This window comes from Medicago sativa, chromosome 2, assembly GCF_051527215.1.
Source record: "Medicago sativa cultivar Bolivia chromosome 2, Bolivia_mono, whole genome shotgun sequence".
In the NCBI taxonomy this organism is placed as follows: Eukaryota; Viridiplantae; Streptophyta; class Magnoliopsida; order Fabales; family Fabaceae; genus Medicago; species Medicago sativa.
This window is the reverse complement of record NC_140750.1, coordinates 80,298,726-80,319,425: the sequence shown is the minus strand read 5'-3', so window position 1 is coordinate 80,319,425 and position 20,700 is coordinate 80,298,726. Positions and strand designations below refer to the sequence as shown.

At 34.4% G+C, this 20,700-nt stretch overlaps 4 protein-coding genes across 4 annotated transcripts; 2 read left to right on the top strand and 2 right to left on the bottom strand.

Annotated features, from left to right (window-relative positions):
* The first annotated feature begins 1,180 nt into the window (after window positions 1–1,180).
* On the top strand, window positions 1,181–4,553 carry LOC146951286 (uncharacterized). Its single transcript, XM_085747242.1, has 3 exons — window positions 1,181–1,952; window positions 2,518–2,933; window positions 3,273–4,553. Exons 1-3 carry the CDS (start codon window positions 1,487–1,489, stop codon window positions 4,320–4,322), a joined length of 1,932 nt encoding a protein of 643 aa, XP_085603368.1. The 5' UTR covers window positions 1,181–1,486; the 3' UTR covers window positions 4,323–4,553.
* A 599-nt stretch (window positions 4,554–5,152) lies between these two features.
* Window positions 5,153–10,792, top strand: LOC146951285 (uncharacterized). The gene is made up of 4 exons (XM_085747241.1): window positions 5,153–5,678; window positions 6,194–6,385; window positions 8,964–9,187; window positions 9,526–10,792. The coding sequence occupies exons 1-4, from the start codon at window positions 5,483–5,485 to the stop codon at window positions 10,576–10,578; spliced, it is 1,665 nt and encodes a 554-aa protein (XP_085603367.1). The 5' UTR covers window positions 5,153–5,482; the 3' UTR covers window positions 10,579–10,792.
* A 331-nt stretch (window positions 10,793–11,123) lies between these two features.
* On the bottom strand, window positions 11,124–12,062 carry LOC146951284 (early nodulin-like protein 7). Its single transcript, XM_085747240.1, has 2 exons — window positions 11,787–12,062; window positions 11,124–11,700 (listed from the first exon to the last, which is right to left on the bottom strand). Exons 1-2 carry the CDS (start codon window positions 11,968–11,970, stop codon window positions 11,312–11,314), a joined length of 573 nt encoding a protein of 190 aa, XP_085603366.1. The 5' UTR covers window positions 11,971–12,062; the 3' UTR covers window positions 11,124–11,311.
* A 1,335-nt stretch (window positions 12,063–13,397) lies between these two features.
* Window positions 13,398–19,512, bottom strand: EMB2083 (AAA-type ATPase family protein). The gene is made up of 11 exons (XM_085747244.1): window positions 17,936–19,512; window positions 17,492–17,664; window positions 17,091–17,192; window positions 16,831–16,995; window positions 16,540–16,680; window positions 15,398–15,556; window positions 15,173–15,258; window positions 14,856–14,934; window positions 14,270–14,392; window positions 13,969–14,025; window positions 13,398–13,826 (listed from the first exon to the last, which is right to left on the bottom strand). The coding sequence occupies exons 1-11, from the start codon at window positions 19,302–19,304 to the stop codon at window positions 13,620–13,622; spliced, it is 2,661 nt and encodes an 886-aa protein (XP_085603370.1). The 5' UTR covers window positions 19,305–19,512; the 3' UTR covers window positions 13,398–13,619.
* Window positions 19,513–20,700: the final 1,188 nt, after the last annotated feature.

Here is a 20,700-nt window from a genome sequence, read left to right as displayed (position 1 = left end):
AAAGTCAATTTGCAAAAATTCTACACTGCAAGATCTTTGGATTTCCAAAATAAAATAAACCCAAAGTTTCTAATTTGTTGACTTTCTTATTATTGAGCAATTAGATAAAGAAAAAAAAACATTTGAAGACAAGTTCTAGGAATTCTTATGCAGAGAATCTCTTTCTATTTAAAATAAATTGTGTGATGTGTACTTTTCTTTATATTATTTCTCAAGTTTATTTTCATGACATAGATGAGATTAACAAAAATGATATTTTTAGACAAGTTTGGCCATAAAATTCAAGTGTCGATCATTTCTCACTTTCCTAGCAATTTTGAGAAAATTGTATTAAGCTTCCTCTAAACCAATCATAGTTCATTACAAACTACTTACACAAGAAATTCTAATACGAGCCACTTTCATAAGTGGTATACCATGGCCAAATACTTAAAAAAATGTTCAAAACTTCAACGACAATAGACGTTGTCTCTTTGGTAGTAGATGTTAACGGTCCTCTTTAATTGATATCAGTTTGATTAAAACAACAGAAAATAAATATGTAGCTTGTATTGAATCAACATCAATCAAGTCATTATCTTAGTCGTAAATATTAAAAATATCATCAATTTTTATTCTAAATAGTTTCATCAACAATCGTTAAATTTTTTGATGATTTTAAGTATCGACCAGTGGTGGACCACTTATGAACGTGAGCCACCAAAGAACTTACCCCACTGACGTGAAAGACCAAGATCGTGATGGTATGAATTATGAGCATATCCAGCCTTCATATATGTGTATGGAAAGTCTAAGACGAAATTTAAGATAATGTTTTTCTAAGTCCATAATAGTATTGAAGTAAAATTACTAAATTTAGATTGAATTTACGTTTTAGAATATAAAACTATTTAATAAATTAAAGCAATCAATTTCTTAAAAAAAAAATCAATTGATAACAAAGTCAGCCGGTTTAATCCTTGTTGAAACAACAAAATTTTCAATAAGATTATATTAATTGTAGTTTCTATAGTATAATAATATGATATCATTTTATTCCGTAGAAGTTTATATTTTTTAAGGTTAAGGCGATTGATTGTCTTGGTGACCTTCCTCTTGAAACGACTCCAAAGCTTCTATTTTTATCACTTTTGAACCTAGGATCATTAATTAATGGGCATGATCCCCTACCATTCAAACCAATCTAAATTTGTACCAGGAAGCTTCATGGCAATGGTGACATTCCATTATGTAGAAACAAATTGTACCAAGAAGCTTCATTCCAAATAGTGACATTCCATTATGGAATTTTCCTTGAAAATGTTAGTACTATAACTAAGATCTTTTTTCATCCAAAAACCAAAACACACGCTAATAACTCATAGGTCAAAACTATGATCTTTGTCCCTACTATAATTTCCAAAACATTTCCTAAAATGTTTAGTACTATAACTAACCTTCTTACATAAGTGGTCACATTCACAAAGCCTAACTAGCAATTCTCTCAATGCCCAAGAATATGGATCAAGAGTTTTTTAATGCAATTAAGAATAATGACATTTCCACATTTTCAAGCATAGTGAAAGAAAGAGAAGGAATTCTCAACCAGAGAACAGATGATACCTTCAGCACTCCATTACACCTTGCTTCCAAGTATGGTTGCATTGAAATGGTGTCTGAAATTGTTAGATTATGCCCTGACATGGTTTCTGCTGAGAATAAAAACATGGAGACTCCAATTCATGAGGCTTGCAAACAAGATAATGTTAAGGTATTACTGTTGCTTTTAGAAGTCAATCCCACAGCTGCTTGCAAGCTTAATCCTAGTTGTAAAAGTCCTTTTTTACTGGCTTGTAGCCATGGTCATCTTGACTTGGTAAACCTATTGTTGAATCTATCTGAGATTGTGGAGCCAGCAGTGGCAGGGTTTGATCAAGCCTGTTTTCATATTGCTGCATCAAGAGGCCACACAGGTGAAAATAAAGAGTTTTCTTTACTATGCTTGCATGTTTTTTTAACTTTATTATCAACTTTACCTTTTTGAACTTATTTTTTCATAGTAATGAACTACTGTTTAGAGAGATATTAACTTAAGGCGGAAATGTACTTTTTGGTAGGTTGTGTGTTTTGATTGCGCGAGTTAGGTAAACATGTAATCTAATTGACACAATCAGATTGCAATGTTAATTAAACGTAAAATAATTAACTCTTGGAGCCTACGTGGGTCTAAGTTGGTGTCAACTTAAGCCACCTAAGCAAGCTGATAGTTGTGTGGCCACTTCAGATTGCCAAATTGGTTAGGTCCACGTCAACTAAGACTCACGTAGCCTATAGGGTTAAAAATTAGATGGTTAATAGACAGCGGAATTTGATTGTAGAAATTGAGATACATAAGGACTAAAATTGCACAATGTTAATATCTGTGGACTAAAAATGAAATTAAGCTCAACTTTAATCACTAATAATAAGAAGGTGATGGATTGGAAATTATATATAGTTGATGTAAGATATATCCTAAACTGTTGACTGTTTATGCAGATATTGTAAGAGAGTTGTTGAACAGGTGGCCAGATCTTTCTCAAGTGATCGACGAGAATGGGAATTCAGCATTGCATCATGCTTGTAATAAAGGATACAGAGAGACTGTATGGATCCTACTAAAACGTGATTCAAATGTTGCTTTGCAATACAACAACAATGGTTACACACCATTGCACCTTGCAGTAATGAATGGAAAAGTATCGATCCTTGATGATTTTGTGTCAGGAAGTGCTGCATCATTTCATTATCTCACAAGAGAAGAAGAGACAGTATTTCATTTAGCTGTGAGATATGGATGCTATGATGCTTTGGTTTTCTTGGTGCAAGTTTCCAATGGTACAAACCTATTGCACTGCCAAGATAGATATGGCAACAGTGTCTTACATCTTGCAGTTTCAGGCGGTCGCCATAAGGTGAGAAATTGATGGGAGTTCTAAACTTATTTAACTATTGTTTTAACCTGTGAAACGTACATCGAGATAATTTTAGTTTATTTATATTCATATTGCATCATCTTATAGAAAAGTCGGTAACTGTTGTAATTTGACTGATTGGAATGATGTAAAAAACAAAAAATAACAATTAAGATTTTTCAAATGCTTACTGGTTTGAAATCATTATAAATGCAAGTAAACAATATATCAGGCAAAAATACTGTTTGTAGTATATGGCTTCAGTACATATTCTTTCTCAATTTTATTTTGTTCAATATCCAAGAATTATTTATGGTTATGGTTTTGTGATAATTGTAGATGACAGATTTCTTGATCAACAAGACAAAGCTGGATATTAATACTAGGAATAGTGAAGGGATGACAGCACTTGACATTCTTGATCAGGCTATGGACAGTGTAGAAAATAGGCAACTACAAGCCATATTTATCAGAGCTGGTGGTAAAAGAAGCATCCGATCTTCCTCGTTTTCACTTGAACTAGACAAGAACAATTCTCCCTCGCCAGCATATAGGCTTTCTCCATCTCGAAGGTTTATCCCTAATGAAATGGAAGTGCTAACTGAAATGGTTTCTTATGATTGTATAAGCCCTCCACCAGTTAGTAAAAGCTCCGAATCTAGATCGCCTCAGCCTCAAGTAAGTGAGAGATTTGAGAATGGAACCTATAATCCATACTACTTCTCGCCAACAAATTTAGTGAAACAAAAGCATCATCATAACAAAGGAAAAATTGAAAATGTGAATCATACTAAGAGGAAACACTATCATGAGATGCACAAAGAGGCATTACTAAATGCAAGAAACACCATAGTATTAGTGGCTGTTTTGATTGCCACTGTAACTTTTGCTGCTGGTATTAGTCCACCTGGTGGTGTGTATCAAGAAGGACCAATGAGAGGCAAATCGATGGTTGGTAGAACATCAGCTTTTAAGGTATTTGCAATAAGCAATAACATAGCACTCTTCACCTCTTTATCTGTAGTTATTGTTCTTGTTAGTGTCATTCCATTTAGAAGAAAACCACAAACATTATTGTTGATCATTGCTCACAAGGTTATGTGGGTAGCTGTGGCCTTCATGGCAACTGGCTATGTTGCAGCTACATGGGTGATTTTGCCACATAATCAAGGGATGCAGTGGCTATCTGTTTTGCTGCTAGCACTTGGTGGTGGCTCTCTAGGCACAATCTTCATTGGTCTTAGTGTGATGCTGGTTGAACACTGCCTTAGGAAATCCAAGTGGAGAAAGAAAAGAAAGGAAAGTGGGGATGGAGCTGCTGAATCAGATAAGGAAAGTGAAAATTCAGATTTTCAAAGCTCTTACCTACAGGGTTATCATTCATATTGATTATTTTTTTGGCTCCTAATTGAAAATATTATGTGCTATTTGTAAAAAAATTGTACATTAATATCAATGTTAGTCATGTATATTCCAAAATATTTCCTAAAACTATTTCACAAACCAGAATCAGAACGAAGAAATTCTTGCATGCTACACACTACTCTAAACCACTAACTGCATATCTTATCGCGGTCTTTACCAAATTAATCTTATATTGTCCATTTTTAAGCATTCAAAGTTTGTTTTAATTGAAAGCGCTATCAGTTTTTGAGATATTATTATCAGTGACAGTAATGTTTAAGCCACTAGTTTTACCTTTTCCTAATCATCAAAGTCATTTGCTATGTATTTTTTACCGCAGAATACTGTAACTTTGACTGTTAAATATTTTGGAGTTGCTATACCTCATATATAGAATTGAAAGTTCTACAACTAAACAGAAATGTCGAAAGCTGACCCGTCTTAGGAACACAATATATAAACTAATGTAGAACTTTATGACTTGAAAACAAATAGTTCAATACAGTACAAAAATCATAATGAAATCAAAGTGATCCTAAACTTGCTAGTAGAAATGGGAAAAAAGTTCAAATGGTAATAATTTTTTTACGTTTACGTTTACAAGATCCAGAAATCAAACCCTTTGGCCACTTGATTAATGGCCATGGTTCCCTACCATTCTAACCTATTTAAGTTTGTTGCTACTAAGAGTCTTCTTGGCAACAGTGACATTGATTATGTGGAAATAAATTGACTTTTGAGGCATTGTCACCTAACTTTTGAAGACTTTTCCTTGAAGATGATAAGGCGTTGGAACCTGACTTTTGAGGTGTTTTCCTTGAAGATGTTTAAGCCCAACTAGTTATTCTCTCACTGCCTGAAAAGGTTTTCAATTCAACCCCAAGAAAATGGATCAAGAGTTTTTCGATGCAATTAAGAAAAATGACATGACCACATTTTCAAGCATAGTGAAAAAAAGAGAAGGGATTCTCAACCAGAAAACAGATGATACCTTCAGCACTCCATTACACCTTGCTTCCAAGTATGGTTGCATTGAAATGGTGTCAGAGATTGTTAGATTATGCCCTGACATGGTTTCTGCTGAGAATAAAAACATGGAGACTCCAATTCATGAGGCTTGAAGGCAAGAGAATGTCAAGGTTTTGATGTTGCTGCTGGAAGTCAATCCAACAGCTGCTTGCAAGCTTAATCCTACTTGTAAAAGTGCTTTTTTTGTAGCTTGTAGTCAAGGTCATCTTGACTTGGTGAACCTCTTGTTGAATATATCTGAGATTGTGGGGCAAGAAGTAGCAGGGTTTGATCAAGCTTGTTTCCAAGTTCCTGCAGTAAGAGGGCACACAGGTGGGAAGAAAGAGTTTTATTCACTATGTTTGCATGTTTTTTGAACAATATTTTTTAATGAGTATTGAATTTGAACTTATATTTTAGCCTTAGGAGATATTAATTCAAGGCTGAATTGCACTTTTGGTAGGTTGTGTTTCAATAGAGCGAATTAGGCAAACAGGTATTCTAAATTTTACAATTAGATTCCTCTGTTAATTAAACGTCAATTTTTTAACGCCTAGAGCCTAAGTTGTCTAAGTTGGTGTCAACTTATTCTGGCTAAGCAAGCTTCAAGACTCACGTTGACCACATAGACTATAGCGTTAAAAAATAATAGACGATTAATAGATAGACAAATTTGATTGTAACAATTGATATACCTAGTGGACACAATTTGCACAATTTGGAACTTAAGGACTAAAACGGTACAATCTTAATAGCTTAATTTGATCACTAATAATAAGAAGGTGATGGATTGAAAATCTTATATAGCTGATGTAAGTTATCTCCTAAACGGTTGATTGTCTATGTAGATGTTGTCAGGGAGCTGTTGAACAAGTGGCCAGATCTTATTCAAGTGATCGACGAGAAAGGGAATACAGCCTTGCATCATGCTTGTTATAAAGGACATTTTGAGATTGTATGGATCATACTAAGTCGCGATTCAAATCTTGCTTTACAATACAACAACAATGGTTATACTCCATTGCATCTTGCAGTGATTATGTTGACTGGATGACTATGAAACTACTGTTTTAAGATCCTAATTTTTAGGAACCATTATCTTTTTATGTTATTGTTAGGAACTCTCTGATATGCTCTATTTGTTACCAGTTTTTAGGCATTTAGTTTTCAAATAGTAGTTTCTTTATGCATTATTTTAGGCTTTTCTTTATGTATAAATATGATGGTTATCATTCAATAAAAATATCCCTTTCATGCTGTTCACATAACATATTCTTTTCCACGTTAAACCTTTCTATATCCAACAAATTGGTATCTAGAGCCTTCTTCTTGGAGGGACTTGTGAGTGAAGTGAGTGAAACCCACCATAAAAGCTTAAACACTATTTTCAATTCATCAAACAGATGGATTCTGAAACATCCTACAAAGCCCTACCATTACCTGTGTTTGATGGTGAAAACTATCATATATGGGCAGCAAGGATGGAGGCGTATTTAGAGGCAAATGACCTCTGGGAAGCTGTTGAGGAGGACTACGAAGTTCTTCCTTTGTCAGACAATCCAACAATGGCTCAGATAAAAAATCACAAGGAAAGGAAAACAAGAAAGTCAAAAGCAAGGGCTACTTTGTTTGCTGCTGTCTCAGAAGAAATCTTCACCAGAATTATGACCATCAAATCAGCATTTGAAATATGGAATTTCCTCAAAACTGAATATGAAGGAGATGAAAGAATTAGGGGGATGCAAGCACTTAATTTGATCCGAGAATTTGAGATGCAAAAGATGAAGGAGTCTGAAACAATTAAAGAGTATGCAAATAAACTTATTAGCATTGCTAACAAAGTAAGATTGCTTGGTTCTGAATTATCTGATTCAAGAATAGTTCAGAAAATTCTCGTGACTGTCCCGGAAAGATTTGAAGCAACTATCACTTCCTTGGAAAATACCAAGGACATGTTAAAGCTTACCGTGGCAGAGCTTGTAAATGCTATGCAAGCCCAAGAACAAAGAAGAATGATAAGGTCTGAAGGTTCAGTAGAAGGAGCATTACAAGCTAAATTAAAGAACTACAATGGTGGAAGGAATGAGAAAAGAAACCAGAGCAGCAATACAAGTCTCTTTTCACCATGTCCATACTGCAAAAAAAATAACCATACACCAGACAGATGTTGGTGGAGACCAGACGTAAAATGTCACAAGTGTGGTCAGTTAGGACATGTGGAAAGAATATGCAAGGCTCAACATCAGGGAGAAGCTAAGGCTGTTGAAGATCAAACTTTGGAGGAGCAACTCTTTGTAGCATCATGCTTTGCCACCAACACCACTCGAGAGAGTTGGCTTATAGATAGTGGTTGCACAAACCACATGACTTATGATCGTGAGCTCTTTAATGATCTGGACGAGACAACTATTTCCAAAGTCAGAATTGGAAATGGCGCACTTATCAAAGTAAAAGGCAAGGGAACGGTTGCAATTGAAAGCCTTTCAGGTTTGAAACTAATTTCTAATGTCTTATATGTTCCTAAAATTAATCAAAACCTTTTAAGTGTTACTCAACTGCTAGAGAATGGTTATAAGGTGTTGTTTGAGGATAAAAAATGTGTGATTAAAGATGCAAACAACATAGAAATGGTCAATGTTCAAATGAAAGGCAAGAGCTTTGCCTTGGATTTGATAAATGAGGAACAACATGCTGCTGTAAACAAGGAAGGAAGGATTCAGGTTGGTGTTGCGTTCCTCCACCATCCATCTATCGTGAACTCTGCGGGAGTGATGAGTTCCGTCGATACAATCAATGGAAACTCTGCAAAATCTGTCAAAGAACCTGTTCCAGGGGAAAGCCTGGAACCAAAACAGGATGTTACTGAAGTAAAAGCACAAGTTGATGCCATATGGGAACAAATGAATAAAGGAGTGTCCAATAACGTTATTAGCAGTTTTAAAAGCAAACCTAACTCTACTGCAAAAACTACGACAAAGAAGAGATCTTTAAACTTGGATGTTGTCCTTGAACAAATCAAGAAGAAAGCAGAACCTGAAATTTTTGTAGGCTATAGCTCATCTTCAAAAGTCTATAGAATCTATCTTCCACAAGGCAACAAAGTAATTGTTAGCAGAGATGTCAAATTTCTTGAGTCAAATAGTTGGAATTGGGAAGATTGTGAGAAGTTTGAATTTCAGGAGGAGAATGAAGATGTTGATGATGAAACTGTTAGAGGAACTAGATCACTTTCAGACATCTACCAAAGGTGCAACGTTGCTGTCATGGAACCAGAAGGATATGACAAAGTTAGATATGAATTCTTGACACAAATGCTTGGTGTATGCAGTTTCATAGTCAAGGAGGAGTGTTGACTGGATGACTATGAAACTACTGTTTTAAGATCCTAATTTTTAGGAACCATTATCTTTTTATGTTATTGTTAGGAACTCTCTGATATGCTCTATTTGTTACCAGTTTTTAGGCATTTAGTTTTCAAATAGTAGTTTCTTTATGCATTATTTTAGGCTTTTCTTTATGTATAAATATGATGGTTATCATTCAATAAAAATATCCCTTTCATGCTGTTCACATAACATATTCTTTTCCACGTTAAACCTTTCTATATCCAACAGATTAAGGGGAAAGTCTCAACCCTCGACTATTTTGTGGTAGTAAGTACTGCGTACTTTCACTATCCCACAAGAGAAGAAGAGACAGTACTTCATCTGGCTGTGAGATATGGATGTTATGATGCTTTGGTTTTCTTGGTGAGAGTTGCCTATGGTACAAATCTAGTGCACAGACAAGATAGATATGGCAACACTGTCTTACATCTTGCAGCTTCAGGCGGTCGCCATAAGGTGAGAAATTTATGTGAGCTCTGAATATATTTAACTAGTGTTTTATTCTGTGCAACGTACGGGGAGATAATTTTAGTGTAATTATATCCATATTGCATTTTCTTATTGAAAAGTACTAACTGTTGTAATTTGAGAGCATTGAAATGATTTAAATACTGAAAAGTAACATTTAAGATTTTTCTAATGTTTTTTATTTTGAATTTATGACAAATGCAAGTAAACAGTATATCAGAAAATCAGGCATCAATTTTTTGTCTGTAGTATCTGGCTTTAGTACTTAAGCTCTTTCAATATCATTCAATTCAATAGTTCTGATCATGGTTCTATAATCTTTGTAGATGGCAGATTTCTTGATCAACAGGACAAAAGTGGATATTAATACTAGGAATGATGAAGGGCTCACAGCACTAGACATTCTTGATCAGAGTATGGACAGTGCAGAAAATAGACAGCTACAAGGCACATTTGTCAGAGATGGTGGTAAAAGAAGCACCGAATCTTCTTCTTTTTCACTTGAACTAGACAACATCAATTCTCCCTCACCAACATCTAGGATTTCTTCGACGCAAAGGTATATACCGAAGGAAATGGAAGTGCTTACTGAAATGGTTTCTTATGATTGTACAAGCCCTCCACCGTTTAGCAAAAGCACTGAATCTACATCACCTCAGCCTCATGTAAGTGAGAGATTTGAGAATGGAACCTATAATCCATATTTCTACGCGTCACCAACTAATTTAGCGAAACAAAAGCATCATCGTAACAAAGGAAAAACTGGAAATGTGAATCATACCAAGAGGAAAAACTATCATGAGATGCACAAAGAGGCATTACTAAATGCAAGAAACACTATTGTATTAGTGGCTGTTTTGATTGCCACTGTAACTTTTGCTGCTGCTATTAATCCACCTGGTGGTGTGTACCAAGAAGGACCAATGAGAGGTATATCAATGGTTGGTGAAACATCAGCTTTTAAGGTATTTGCAATAAGCAATATCATAGCGCTCTTCACCTCTTTATCTGTAGTCATTGTTCTTGTTAGTATCATTCCATTTAGAAGAAAACCACAAACAATACTATTGACCATTGCTCATAAGGTTATGTGGGTTGCAGTGGCATTTATGTCAACTGGCTATGTTGCAGCTACATGGGTGATTTTGCCACATAATCAAGAGATGCAATGGCTATCTGTTGTGCTACTAGCACTTGGTGGTGGCTTTCTAGGCACGATATTCATTAGTCTTAGTGTGATGCTTGTTGAACACTGGCTTAGGAAATCCAGGTGGAGAAAGAAAAGAAAGGGAAGCGGAGACGGAACTGCTGAATCAGATAAGGAAAGTGAAGATTCAGATTTTCAAAGCTCTTATCTACAGGGTTATCATTCATATTGATTAATTTATTGGCTCCTAAAATGATAATATTATGTGCTATGTGTAGAAAATTTGTACATTAATATCACTTCTGCAAGAATGTAGTTATGTATATTGCAAAATGTTTTCTAAACTGTTTGAGAAGCCAAAATCAGGCAGAACAAATTCTAGTACAGTAACACAGAAAATGAGGATAATGATATTACACACACAAACTCGAAAGCCTAAACCATTATACATATATCTTATTCTTATCGTGATCTTTAAGCATTCATAATTTGATTTTACTGAAGATGATATCAGTTTGAGAGATTATATCAGTGACAACAATGTTTTTTTGGCATGATGTATAGCATGAATTATGTACATTTTGAATGTTGAATTGTTTGTAGTTGCATATGCCTCATGGAGTGGAAAATTCGGCGAATGTGTTAAATTTAGTTAGATATTAATTGGAATTAGTTTATATATCTAATAGATTAAGTAGAAATTCCGAAAGCTGATCAATTTGTCTTAGGAACACAGAATATATAAACTAATACAATGCATCAACCCAAAGCAAACGGTTATAAATGAGAAATTCAAGATTTGAACATAAATAGTTCAATACAATACAAATACCATAATGAAATCAAATTGATCCTAGACTAGTAGAAATAGGAAAAGAAAAAAAATCAAATGCTAATACCTAAACAACTCAAATTTCAGAAGAATCAACAAAAGAAAAACAACTAGTTAACCCTAACAAGACATTCTAGAGTGCTAACATCATCACAATTCCGAATGTGACCAAAGTTAACATAAAACTTGAAGTAACCACCATGGAGGAGGATGAAGCCTCTATGGAATCAGAAGAATAAGGTGAATTTGCAGGAGCCATGATCGGTGATGAACCTTCTGGTGGATTCGAAATCGAGGTTGGTGGAGATGCTGGAATTGGATGTGGCGCCATAACTTCGACAAGCAACTTTTGACCATGACTGCAATGCTCATCAGTTCCACTTATAAAGTAGAAAGGTCCAGATCTGTCAAGATTAAGAGTGCTCTTTCCATTGGTAAAAGTAGTGATAGGTTGACTTGCATCACAATTGAAGTAATCAAACTTCTCCACAGTAAGAACTGAATCATTCTCGTACTCAAAAACTGCATAAACAAAAATGTGAATCATAACTTGGGCTGCAAGAAAAAGAAATGGAAGTGAATAATGAATTAAAAAAAGCATTATATACCGAGAGAATCTCCGATTTGGAATCGGTTTCTTTCAGCCCATTGAGTGTAAAAAGCAGTGTTGTTTGGTTCAGGTTCATGCCAACCTAAACGACCACCAACTTGAAATTGTCTTGCAGATTGAACACAAGTAAAAGTAGTGGCAGCCAAGAAAATGATAAAGCAGTTGAATATAAAGGATGACATGTTTGTTTCTTTATGGTTTTGTTCTGCTTCTAAGTAGTAAATTTTACAGAAGACAAAGAATATAAGAGCAATGAATGAATGAATGTAACTTGTTACCGAGAGGAAAACATAGTATATATAGAGAGAGATGTCTAAAGGGAAAGTGGTGAAGGTTAGTGGGAAGTTATTATGATGCATATGGTCGTGTGTGTAGTGAGTGATAGCGGTTATTTTGTTTGTAGAGATTAAGGATGAAGTTAGTTCGTGTGTTGATTTTAAAACAAGCTTGTGCCTAACGTGACATGCCACATACTGACTTTGTATTCACTTCTGACAACTAATCCAAACCGTTACTTCATCATGATCATCTGCTCTCAATTTTGTAACTTGAATCCTACTTACAAAAAAAAAAAAAAAAAAAAGTAATAATTCGATCATATCATCATGATATGATTTTTTTGTTTTTTTGAGGGAATCATCGTCAAATAATTGTTTGTTGAATTTTTTTAGAAAATATAATAAGGTGACTTTATAACTTTTTTTAATACTATCAATGTGTGTGTATATTATATATTAAATTCTAAATATAATATATGAAACAATTAGGTATAGCATTTTTCAAGTGTATTTTGTGAATCACTACCCAAAGGTCTTTAAAAACACTACCCAAAAGTGTATTTTGTGAATTTGTCAACAAAAAAAAAGTATATTTTGTGAAAGAAAAAAAGTGTATTATCATTTTTTTATCATGTACTGTTTATTACTTTTTTGACAACTAAGTATGTTATATACAATAATTCTAAATATAATTTTTTTTTTACAATTAAGTATATTATATACAATTATTCTAATAAAAAATATACATTGGAAACTTCTTTTTGTAAATAATTCTCGATCGTTTCTTCGCATTAACAATGAAGAAAATCATTCAAGTGTTTAATTTAAATACTCAAAAAAATAATTTAAGTTTAAATTATGAAAAATAAGTGAACTTGAAGTAAATAATTTAAATTGTTTAAATTATGAAAAATAAGTGAACATGGAAGTATTCTAAATATAAATTGTTTAAATTAATGTTACTAAAAAAAATATTATAAAGCTTTTTTTTTTTGGTTACAAAAATATTATAAAGCTAAATGGATAAATATCTATTAATATTAGTAAAAATAAAATTATTAAAATAATTACGTTGTTTTTGATACAGTTTTTTTTTTTTGTGGTGGCCGAGATTCGAACCCCGACCTTGCATATATTATGCATTGTCCATATCAACTGAGCTAAGCTCACGAGGACTTGTTTTTGATACAGTTAATAAAGGTGATAAATTGATAATACTTATGGGAGAAAGTTTTTTTTATTTATTAAATGTATTTGACGATAACTGATAAGAATATCTAGTATATCCTTCACAAAAAAAAAAAAACAAAAAAACAAAAAAAAAAAAAAGATAAGAATATCTAGTATTATTTCCACCCTTCCCTGGTCAACAAATGCAGAAGACCTAAAAAAATGTCCATACTCTATAAAGGTATGTAAAGAACGAATATAATACAACAACACCATCCCCTAACCCAAAATTCATTTTATCAAACAAAAAAAAAAAAACATAATACAACAGTAAGATACATCAAATATGCATAGAATACCCAAAATTGGTGGGGCACTTGCCCTTATGATCCTTCTATTTCCTTTCCATTACTAGCTATTTCTTGTAGTTCTTTACGTTTGGCATCCCTTATGTCAAGTACGCTAATAGGAATTGGTTTTGCGTGGCCATGCAATTGTACAAGACGAACAATGTCTTCTTTGGTTAAGGTTTTCTTCTCAACAAGTTCATTCACCAATGTATCCATCAGTGTTTTATTTTGCTGCAGGATCTGATAACAAGCAAAACAAAGTGATCAAATTTTAATCAATAATATCATTCATGTGAAACATGGTTGTGACATTGAATCCAATCAAGAGTCGTCATCAAGTTTTTTAATCATTCACTGAAACTGAACTATATAACATACATACCTCTTTTGCGCGTTCATAGCAAAGGTTGAGAATCTTCATTGCTTCCAAATCAATTTCCTGACAATACAATGCAATTTTGCACATGTTATCCAATATTGCCATATATAAGTATTATTATTCTGTCTTTCCATGTTATAGAGGATTTTACATTGTCTTCTATGGGTCTACATTAGTTTAACGGGTTTTTATGAGATATGCTGCATGGAATTCTAGTTTCGGCGTTTTAAATGCAAGTGTAACTTAGGCTGAAGCTGAAACAAGAAACAAGATGAGAAAACAAAACTTGAGACAGAGCACGTACATTAATTCGGTCTGTAACCCAGAAATTGGATACTCCGCGATACTTATCAGAAAGCCCGCCAATCATATACATTCTTGCTGCAACCCTAGCATTGTCTGCAGTTTCAGCCCATATCGTACTCAACTGAAATAATGCAAATCAAGTTAAAAAACATTTTAACGTAACCATAAACTATATATACATATATAATCGAAGATACGGTGCTCATAACTTGTGTACACAATTATATTGACATAAAAATTGTAATTTACAATGGAAAAAAAAAAAAATAGGTGTGATAAATGGTAATGCGAAAATCAATGAAGAACTTAGAAAGCCATTCCTATGGCCAGTTCATAACTATGCTGTATTTTAATTCTTTTTTATAACAGATTTCCCAGACATGTAATTGCAATCCCACTTATTTTAGATAAAAATGTCACTAGAAATACCATATTCTTGCCATTCATCAAAGCTAGTTAACAAATATCTTAAAAACACAGTGTTAAAATTGAGTTTTGCTCACTGCATTACGTGTATATTCTGCAACTGTATTCAGGAACTAGAGTCGGGAAATTATAGTTAACAAGTAGAAAGATTCTCTTACCTGATCTTTCCCAAACCACATTTCATCAGCTGCACGGGGTGCAAGTTGAACAGTAATATGATCAAAGAGGGATTGCCGACTGCATGATATTAGTAGTTACAAGAAAATAATATGTTAGACACTAAACATAGTTTGTAATGCAATTTGATTAAGCAGTAATTTAAATCAGATGAATATGAAGGCAACATAGAACCTTTGCAAACATTATCCTCGACTAATGCTAAAAATACAGACAAATATTTCATTCAGAGGGCAATAACCAACAGCTTATATTTATTTAAAATAAAGGTGCAAAGGTTTAATTAAAGAATCCATACGTGAGCATTCCATCATTAAATTTTATGGACTCCAGCATCGTCCGAACATATCCCAATTCCCTACCAGCTCTAGGAGCAATTGTGATCTACAACAAAGCAATAAAAGGCTAAAATGTTTTAGTTCCTTGCCAGTAGCAGTCAGATGATGAATATTAAGAAGGTAAAGTTAAGAGAAAATTAATAAACCCAATAACAATTTATTTAAAATGCTTGTGGTGTCCATACATATTCGATATTGTCAAAATTAGGCAAGTTCATAGCCGCAACGGCCATTGCAGCTTCATTTATAGCTACTTGTTCCCATTTCTCTTTGCTTCGCTCCTTTCTATCTAGCATTCCTCTCTCTTCCATTTGAGCAGCCTGTAATAAGTCATCGGTGGTAACCTGCAACAGTAAAACCCAGAAATGAAGAACTGCCAGCTACCATGTATTGAAATTAGTGTTATAAAATGCAGACTGGTCCGACTAGTTTAACCGAAAATCAGACCCATAACCGGTCCAGTCCACATATCAGATTGTATATGCATTTAAACTAGTAATGATGCCATTAACCCAGTTTTGTACTGGCTAAAAAATGAACCTGTGACTCGGTTTTTCGTGGATTTCATCACTGTGTCTACCTGTGACTGCATGCTATCCCTTGTCACTGCATCGTCTCACATCAGTCACGCTGTCTCATATGCAAGGCAGTGATGGATGTGCATGTGCTATGCACATGAATTTAATGGCCATTTGCAAGCTAAATCCTATTATGCAAAAAGAGCATTTTCCGAGATCAAACCACAGGCGATGAGTGTGCCATAAGAATATAGGATAGCCTTGCCACTCCGCCAGATGGGTTTTGAGTAGGTTGTTTGCATACAAATTATATATAACCTTGATAAAAAAAATGTATAAATTTCAAACAGAATGGTTCATGCGATTCAACTAGTGACCTACCGATTTGACCAGTGATTGACTGACCTGGTTAGATTTTCATAACATTGACTGAAACTAGTAAAGCCTTTTCTTATCATGGGACCATAGGAACTGCTGACATCCACTATCAACTTTTAAGCATTGCAAAGTAAAATGAATAATTCATGCAATAAATAAAGCACTTCTGGTTGGATAAACAGGTATTTTATTTGCATGCTTGATTTTAGAAAACGATAAGGCAATATTCCCTCTGGTCTCCATTATAAGAGAGAGTTCATTTTTTAGGTTCATTCAATAAATGATGTATCTAGTTCTTAATATAAATTAGATGCATCATTTATTGAATGAATCTAAAAAGTGAACTCTCTCTTATAATAGAGATCGGAGTAGTACATGAATAATAATAACTATCGGGCAAAGACAATTACTGTACATCACGGATTTATTACCTCAGTTCTTGAGTCCCGCATCATATTGATAGCAGCAACCTCAACTATGTTAGCTAGCTCCGCACCAACCATTCCATCAGTCATACTAGCAACAATTTCATAGTCTACATCTTCAGCAATTGGCTTTTTACGAGCATGGACCTATCACGTAGCCAGGAAAAAAATGAATATACATACTACATTTGTTGCCATTAATCACAAATCCACAACTAACAATACTTTCCAGATCACAAAACAAAACTGAATCTTAAAGCTGACTTGAAATGTAAGTGAAATACGATAGAATGCTACCTTTAGAATTTCAATGCGGCCAATGAAACCGGGTTTGGGGATAAAGATTTTCCGATCAAACCGGCCAGGTCTTACAAGTGCTGGATCCAGAATGTCTGGTCGATTTGTGGAGGCAATAGTGATCACCTCCCCTCTTCCTTCAAATCCATCTAAGCACACCAGGAGCTGGAGCATTCAGCCAACAGGAGACATCAACCAAAATTTACACAAAAGTTTAATTATAGCAAGCAATTGGGAAGTCCAGAAGTGTCATGGCTAACCTGATTAAGAGTAGCATCACGTTCCTGTCCACCTGAACCTTTAATCAAGCCACGCTTCCTTCCTACAGCATCCAGCTCATCAATGAAGACAACAGAAGGAGCCTGAAAGCATAATATAAAATGTTTTCCGATTAGATGTAAAACACTGAAGCTTAAGAAGTAGGTTAGATACAAGTGATGATTGGTATATGTAGTATGATCAAAAAGATAGGGTGCCGATCAGCTTGAAACAAATAAAATGAGGAATAACAGAATGTGACTTGTGTAGATGCCAATTGACAAAAGAAGTTAATTAGTGGAAATAGGTTGCAAGAACCAAAGTACCAAACTCATAATTTGAGTTTAAACAAATAACAAAAAAAATGTGAGAAGTGCAATGGAAAAGCTAAAAATATACGCACATTTTCTCTGGCTTCTTGGTAAAGTGATCGAACACGAGAAGCCCCAACACCAACGTATATTTCGACAAACTGTGAAGCAGAGATAGAGAAGAAATTAACTCCTGCCTCACCAGCCACAGCTTTTGCCAGCAATGTCTTTCCCACTCCAGGGGGGCCACAAAGAAGTATGCCACCTGATTAAGTAACCAGTTTAATCTTCATTTAGTCAAGTTCAAATCACTCTCTCAATATTGAATGTTTCTTTTTTCCGATATATAAATGAAAAACTTTGTAACAAAAAGATTATCAAACATTTCTGCAATCACAGCATTGCCATAACGCTAGATATAGAAAACTAAAACTGTCCTATAAAAAAATTCATAAAAAAAGTTTTCCTTTAGGCTAAAGCAGTTCTAATTATTCTGTCAAATGGTTAGTTAAGAGTTGAGGTAAATGAAGTGAGACCTGGGATTTTCACTCCTCTCCTTCGGTACATCTCTCCATGAGTGAAGAACTTGACAATCTCCTCAAGTTCAAGTCGTATTTTACCGAGACCAGCAACATCAGTAAACTTCACATCCACGCCTCTCTCAAGATACTGAGGAAGCCTTCTATTTTGTGCTCTTCGAACCCGTGCCCCAGATTTCATAAACTCCTTTGTCATTTTCAAATAAGGATTCTCCTCTCCTTCTTTCACCAGCTCACTCTCATCCTCATCACCGCCAGCTTCACTCCACCCCATCTCGGCTTCCATCTCCTTCATCTTCCTTCTCTCTTCCGCATCAGCTTTCTGAATCTTAATCCTATCTTCATAATCCTTCTTCTGCTTCTTATAGCTAACCACCACAGTCCTGTAAAAAATCACGAAAAAAAGCACTCCAATTCCATTAATCGCCATTTTATCCTTCGCCATACGAGTCCAAAAAGTAGCATTAAAAAACGCATTGGCCTTAACTTCAACCATTTTTTCCTTATACTCTTTCCTCCTTCTCATTCTCTTTTCATTCTCCGCTTCTCTCTTCTTATTCCTCTCATTCCTCTCAATCATCTCCCTCTCTTTCATCTTCTTCACCACTTCTTCTTTCTTCTGCCTCTGCAACTGCATCCTAGCTTCCCTCAACTCCAACTCCTTCTTCGACTTTTTCTTCGGCTGAAACCTATTAACAAACTCAACCAAAGGCTTGTGAAATGGCAGAGACAACCAAATCCTTGCCAATACCGAAAGCGGCATCTCTGGAACCTTAACAGGTGGTGAATATGCATTCACACAGAAATTCTCAATCTTTAACTCATCCCATAAACCCCAAAATTTTCTATCACTTTCAACATTTGGCAACACTGTTCTCAACACTCTAGAATCCTCCAAAACAACCAATACTGCAACAGCACGTTCCCTCAATTCCACGGCACTAGGTTTCACTATATGTTTGAGCATACCCAAATTCTTCAATTCAGCTATTTCAGTATAAGGTATGCGTTCTGAAACAATGGGTAATCCTTCAATCCATGATTTCACCTCCTCTATTGACAAAGCTTCAACCTTTTTGGATGAAGCTTTTCTGGGTGCTCGTTTTTTTCCAGCAGCGGCGACGGCAGTGGCGGGTTGCGGAAGTGCAGCGGAGATAACAGTGAGGGTTACGGTGAGTTTGAGGAAATTGAGGTTGTTAAAGTTGAGATTTTTTTGGTTTTTTTCGTCATTTTCAGATTCTGGGGTTTGAATTTGTGATGAGATTGAACGGAATTTGGAGGGTTTTGGGAATTTTTTGAATTTTGGGTTTAGGAATTTTGATGATGAAGATGAAGGTGGAAAATGAACAAGGCAATGTGACGACATGGAAATGAAATGAAGTTGATGTGATGAAAAAGATAAGGTAATGTTATGATTTCATGTTATGTTTGTGATGTTGGCGAAACTATTGGCATTGATGATGAAGATTTTAGTGGAATTTGAGGAACATGAAGCTGAAGAAGTGAAGTAGTTCACAGTTGAAGGAATAGTGTACTTTCGGTGGATAACTGTTTTTTTTTTCCTTCTAGTATTTGGTTTGTTGCGTGCACTTTTAATTTACTTGTAGTAACTGAATTGAATTTATGGAGGATGAACAAATTTAGTGCAATGAAAAAACACGATACATTCATAGGTTAAAATAATTTTAGTTCTAAAATATCTAGGTTGCATGATTTGATTGAGGGCATGTGTAAAATAATTTTACAATATAAATAAAAATTAAATTCATGAAAGAAATAAAAAAAGTTGAATCGTCATTTCACCCTTTAAAATTTTAGGAGTCAGATAATTATCTTTTGAATTTATTCAAAAAAGCAAATAAAGCACTGGTTTTGAATTATATTGGGTAACTAATTTGTTTTATTAGTGTGTGTTTGGTTCAGCTTTGAATATAATTGATTCTGACATAATTGATTCTGATAGAATTGATTCTGACAGAATTGATTCTGAGAGAATTGATTTATGTTTGGATACAATTATGTAGAATTGATTAAACAAACAGAATGTTGTTTGGATGATTTTGATCAAAATTGCTTTTGAATGTATAATTACTAAAATAGACATATCTAAAGGAGAATTGATAAAGGGCAATAAAGGAAAATAATAGGTTGTAATAATAAAATATAAAATTTATTGGAGAATTGATTCTAGAAAAGCTAGAAGCTAGGATTTGTAGCTTTATGGAGAATTGCTTTTGGAGGATAAAAGCAATTCTGAAAAGTCAAACCAAACATGTTGGAATATTGTAGAATTGCTTTTGGAACTGTATAGAATTGCTTTTGGCTTTGCAAAAGCCAAACCAAACGGACCCTTAGTTTTCTCTATTTTGTATTATTATATTGGTTGAATCTCTTTTTGAATGTAGGGAAAAAGCTCATAAGGTTCTTTGGGTTCGTTGGATTAATGTTTGTTTATATAGAAGTAAAGGAGGATTAGGAGTTTAGAGGATAAAGGAAGTTAATTTCTCTCTTTTAGAAAAGTGATGTTGGAAATTTAGGGTTAATCAAAAGAATATGTGGTGCAAGGCTTTTATCCCACAAATATAACGCAAAACTGGATTATCAATCTTGGATAGGATGATTTTTAAGTGGTCGAAAGATTTAAACTTTGTTAAAGAAGGTATGAAGACTAATAAAGAAAATCGGTTCGATGACCATCTTTGGAGGGTGATTGATAACCATGAAAATACTTTGTTTGGGAGAGATCATTGGTTGGAAGGTGA

Coding starts and splice junctions, on each gene's coding strand:
- LOC146951285 (XM_085747241.1), top strand. CDS start 5,483: ATGTTGCTGCTGGAAGTCAATCCAACAGCTGCTTGCAAGCTTAATCCT. Junction 5,679..6,193: donor TGCAGTAAGAGGGCACACAG/GTGGGAAGAAAG, acceptor TTGTCTATGTAG/ATGTTGTCAGGGAGCTGTTG. Junction 6,386..8,963: donor ATTGCATCTTGCAGTGATTA/TGTTGACTGGAT, acceptor TCCAACAGATTA/AGGGGAAAGTCTCAACCCTC.
- LOC146951286 (XM_085747242.1), top strand. CDS start 1,487: ATGCCCAAGAATATGGATCAAGAGTTTTTTAATGCAATTAAGAATAAT. Junction 1,953..2,517: donor TGCATCAAGAGGCCACACAG/GTGAAAATAAAG, acceptor CTGTTTATGCAG/ATATTGTAAGAGAGTTGTTG. Junction 2,934..3,272: donor TTTCAGGCGGTCGCCATAAG/GTGAGAAATTGA, acceptor TGATAATTGTAG/ATGACAGATTTCTTGATCAA.
- LOC146951284 (XM_085747240.1), bottom strand. CDS start 11,970: ATGTCATCCTTTATATTCAACTGCTTTATCATTTTCTTGGCTGCCACT. Junction 11,701..11,786: donor CCAAATCGGAGATTCTCTCG/GTATATAATGCT, acceptor TTGTTTATGCAG/TTTTTGAGTACGAGAATGAT.
- EMB2083 (XM_085747244.1), bottom strand. CDS start 19,304: ATGTCGTCACATTGCCTTGTTCATTTTCCACCTTCATCTTCATCATCA. Junction 16,681..16,830: donor GCCGCATTGAAATTCTAAAG/GTAGCATTCTAT, acceptor GCTACGTGATAG/GTCCATGCTCGTAAAAAGCC. Junction 15,557..16,539: donor TGCGGGACTCAAGAACTGAG/GTAATAAATCCG, acceptor TTACTGTTGCAG/GTTACCACCGATGACTTATT.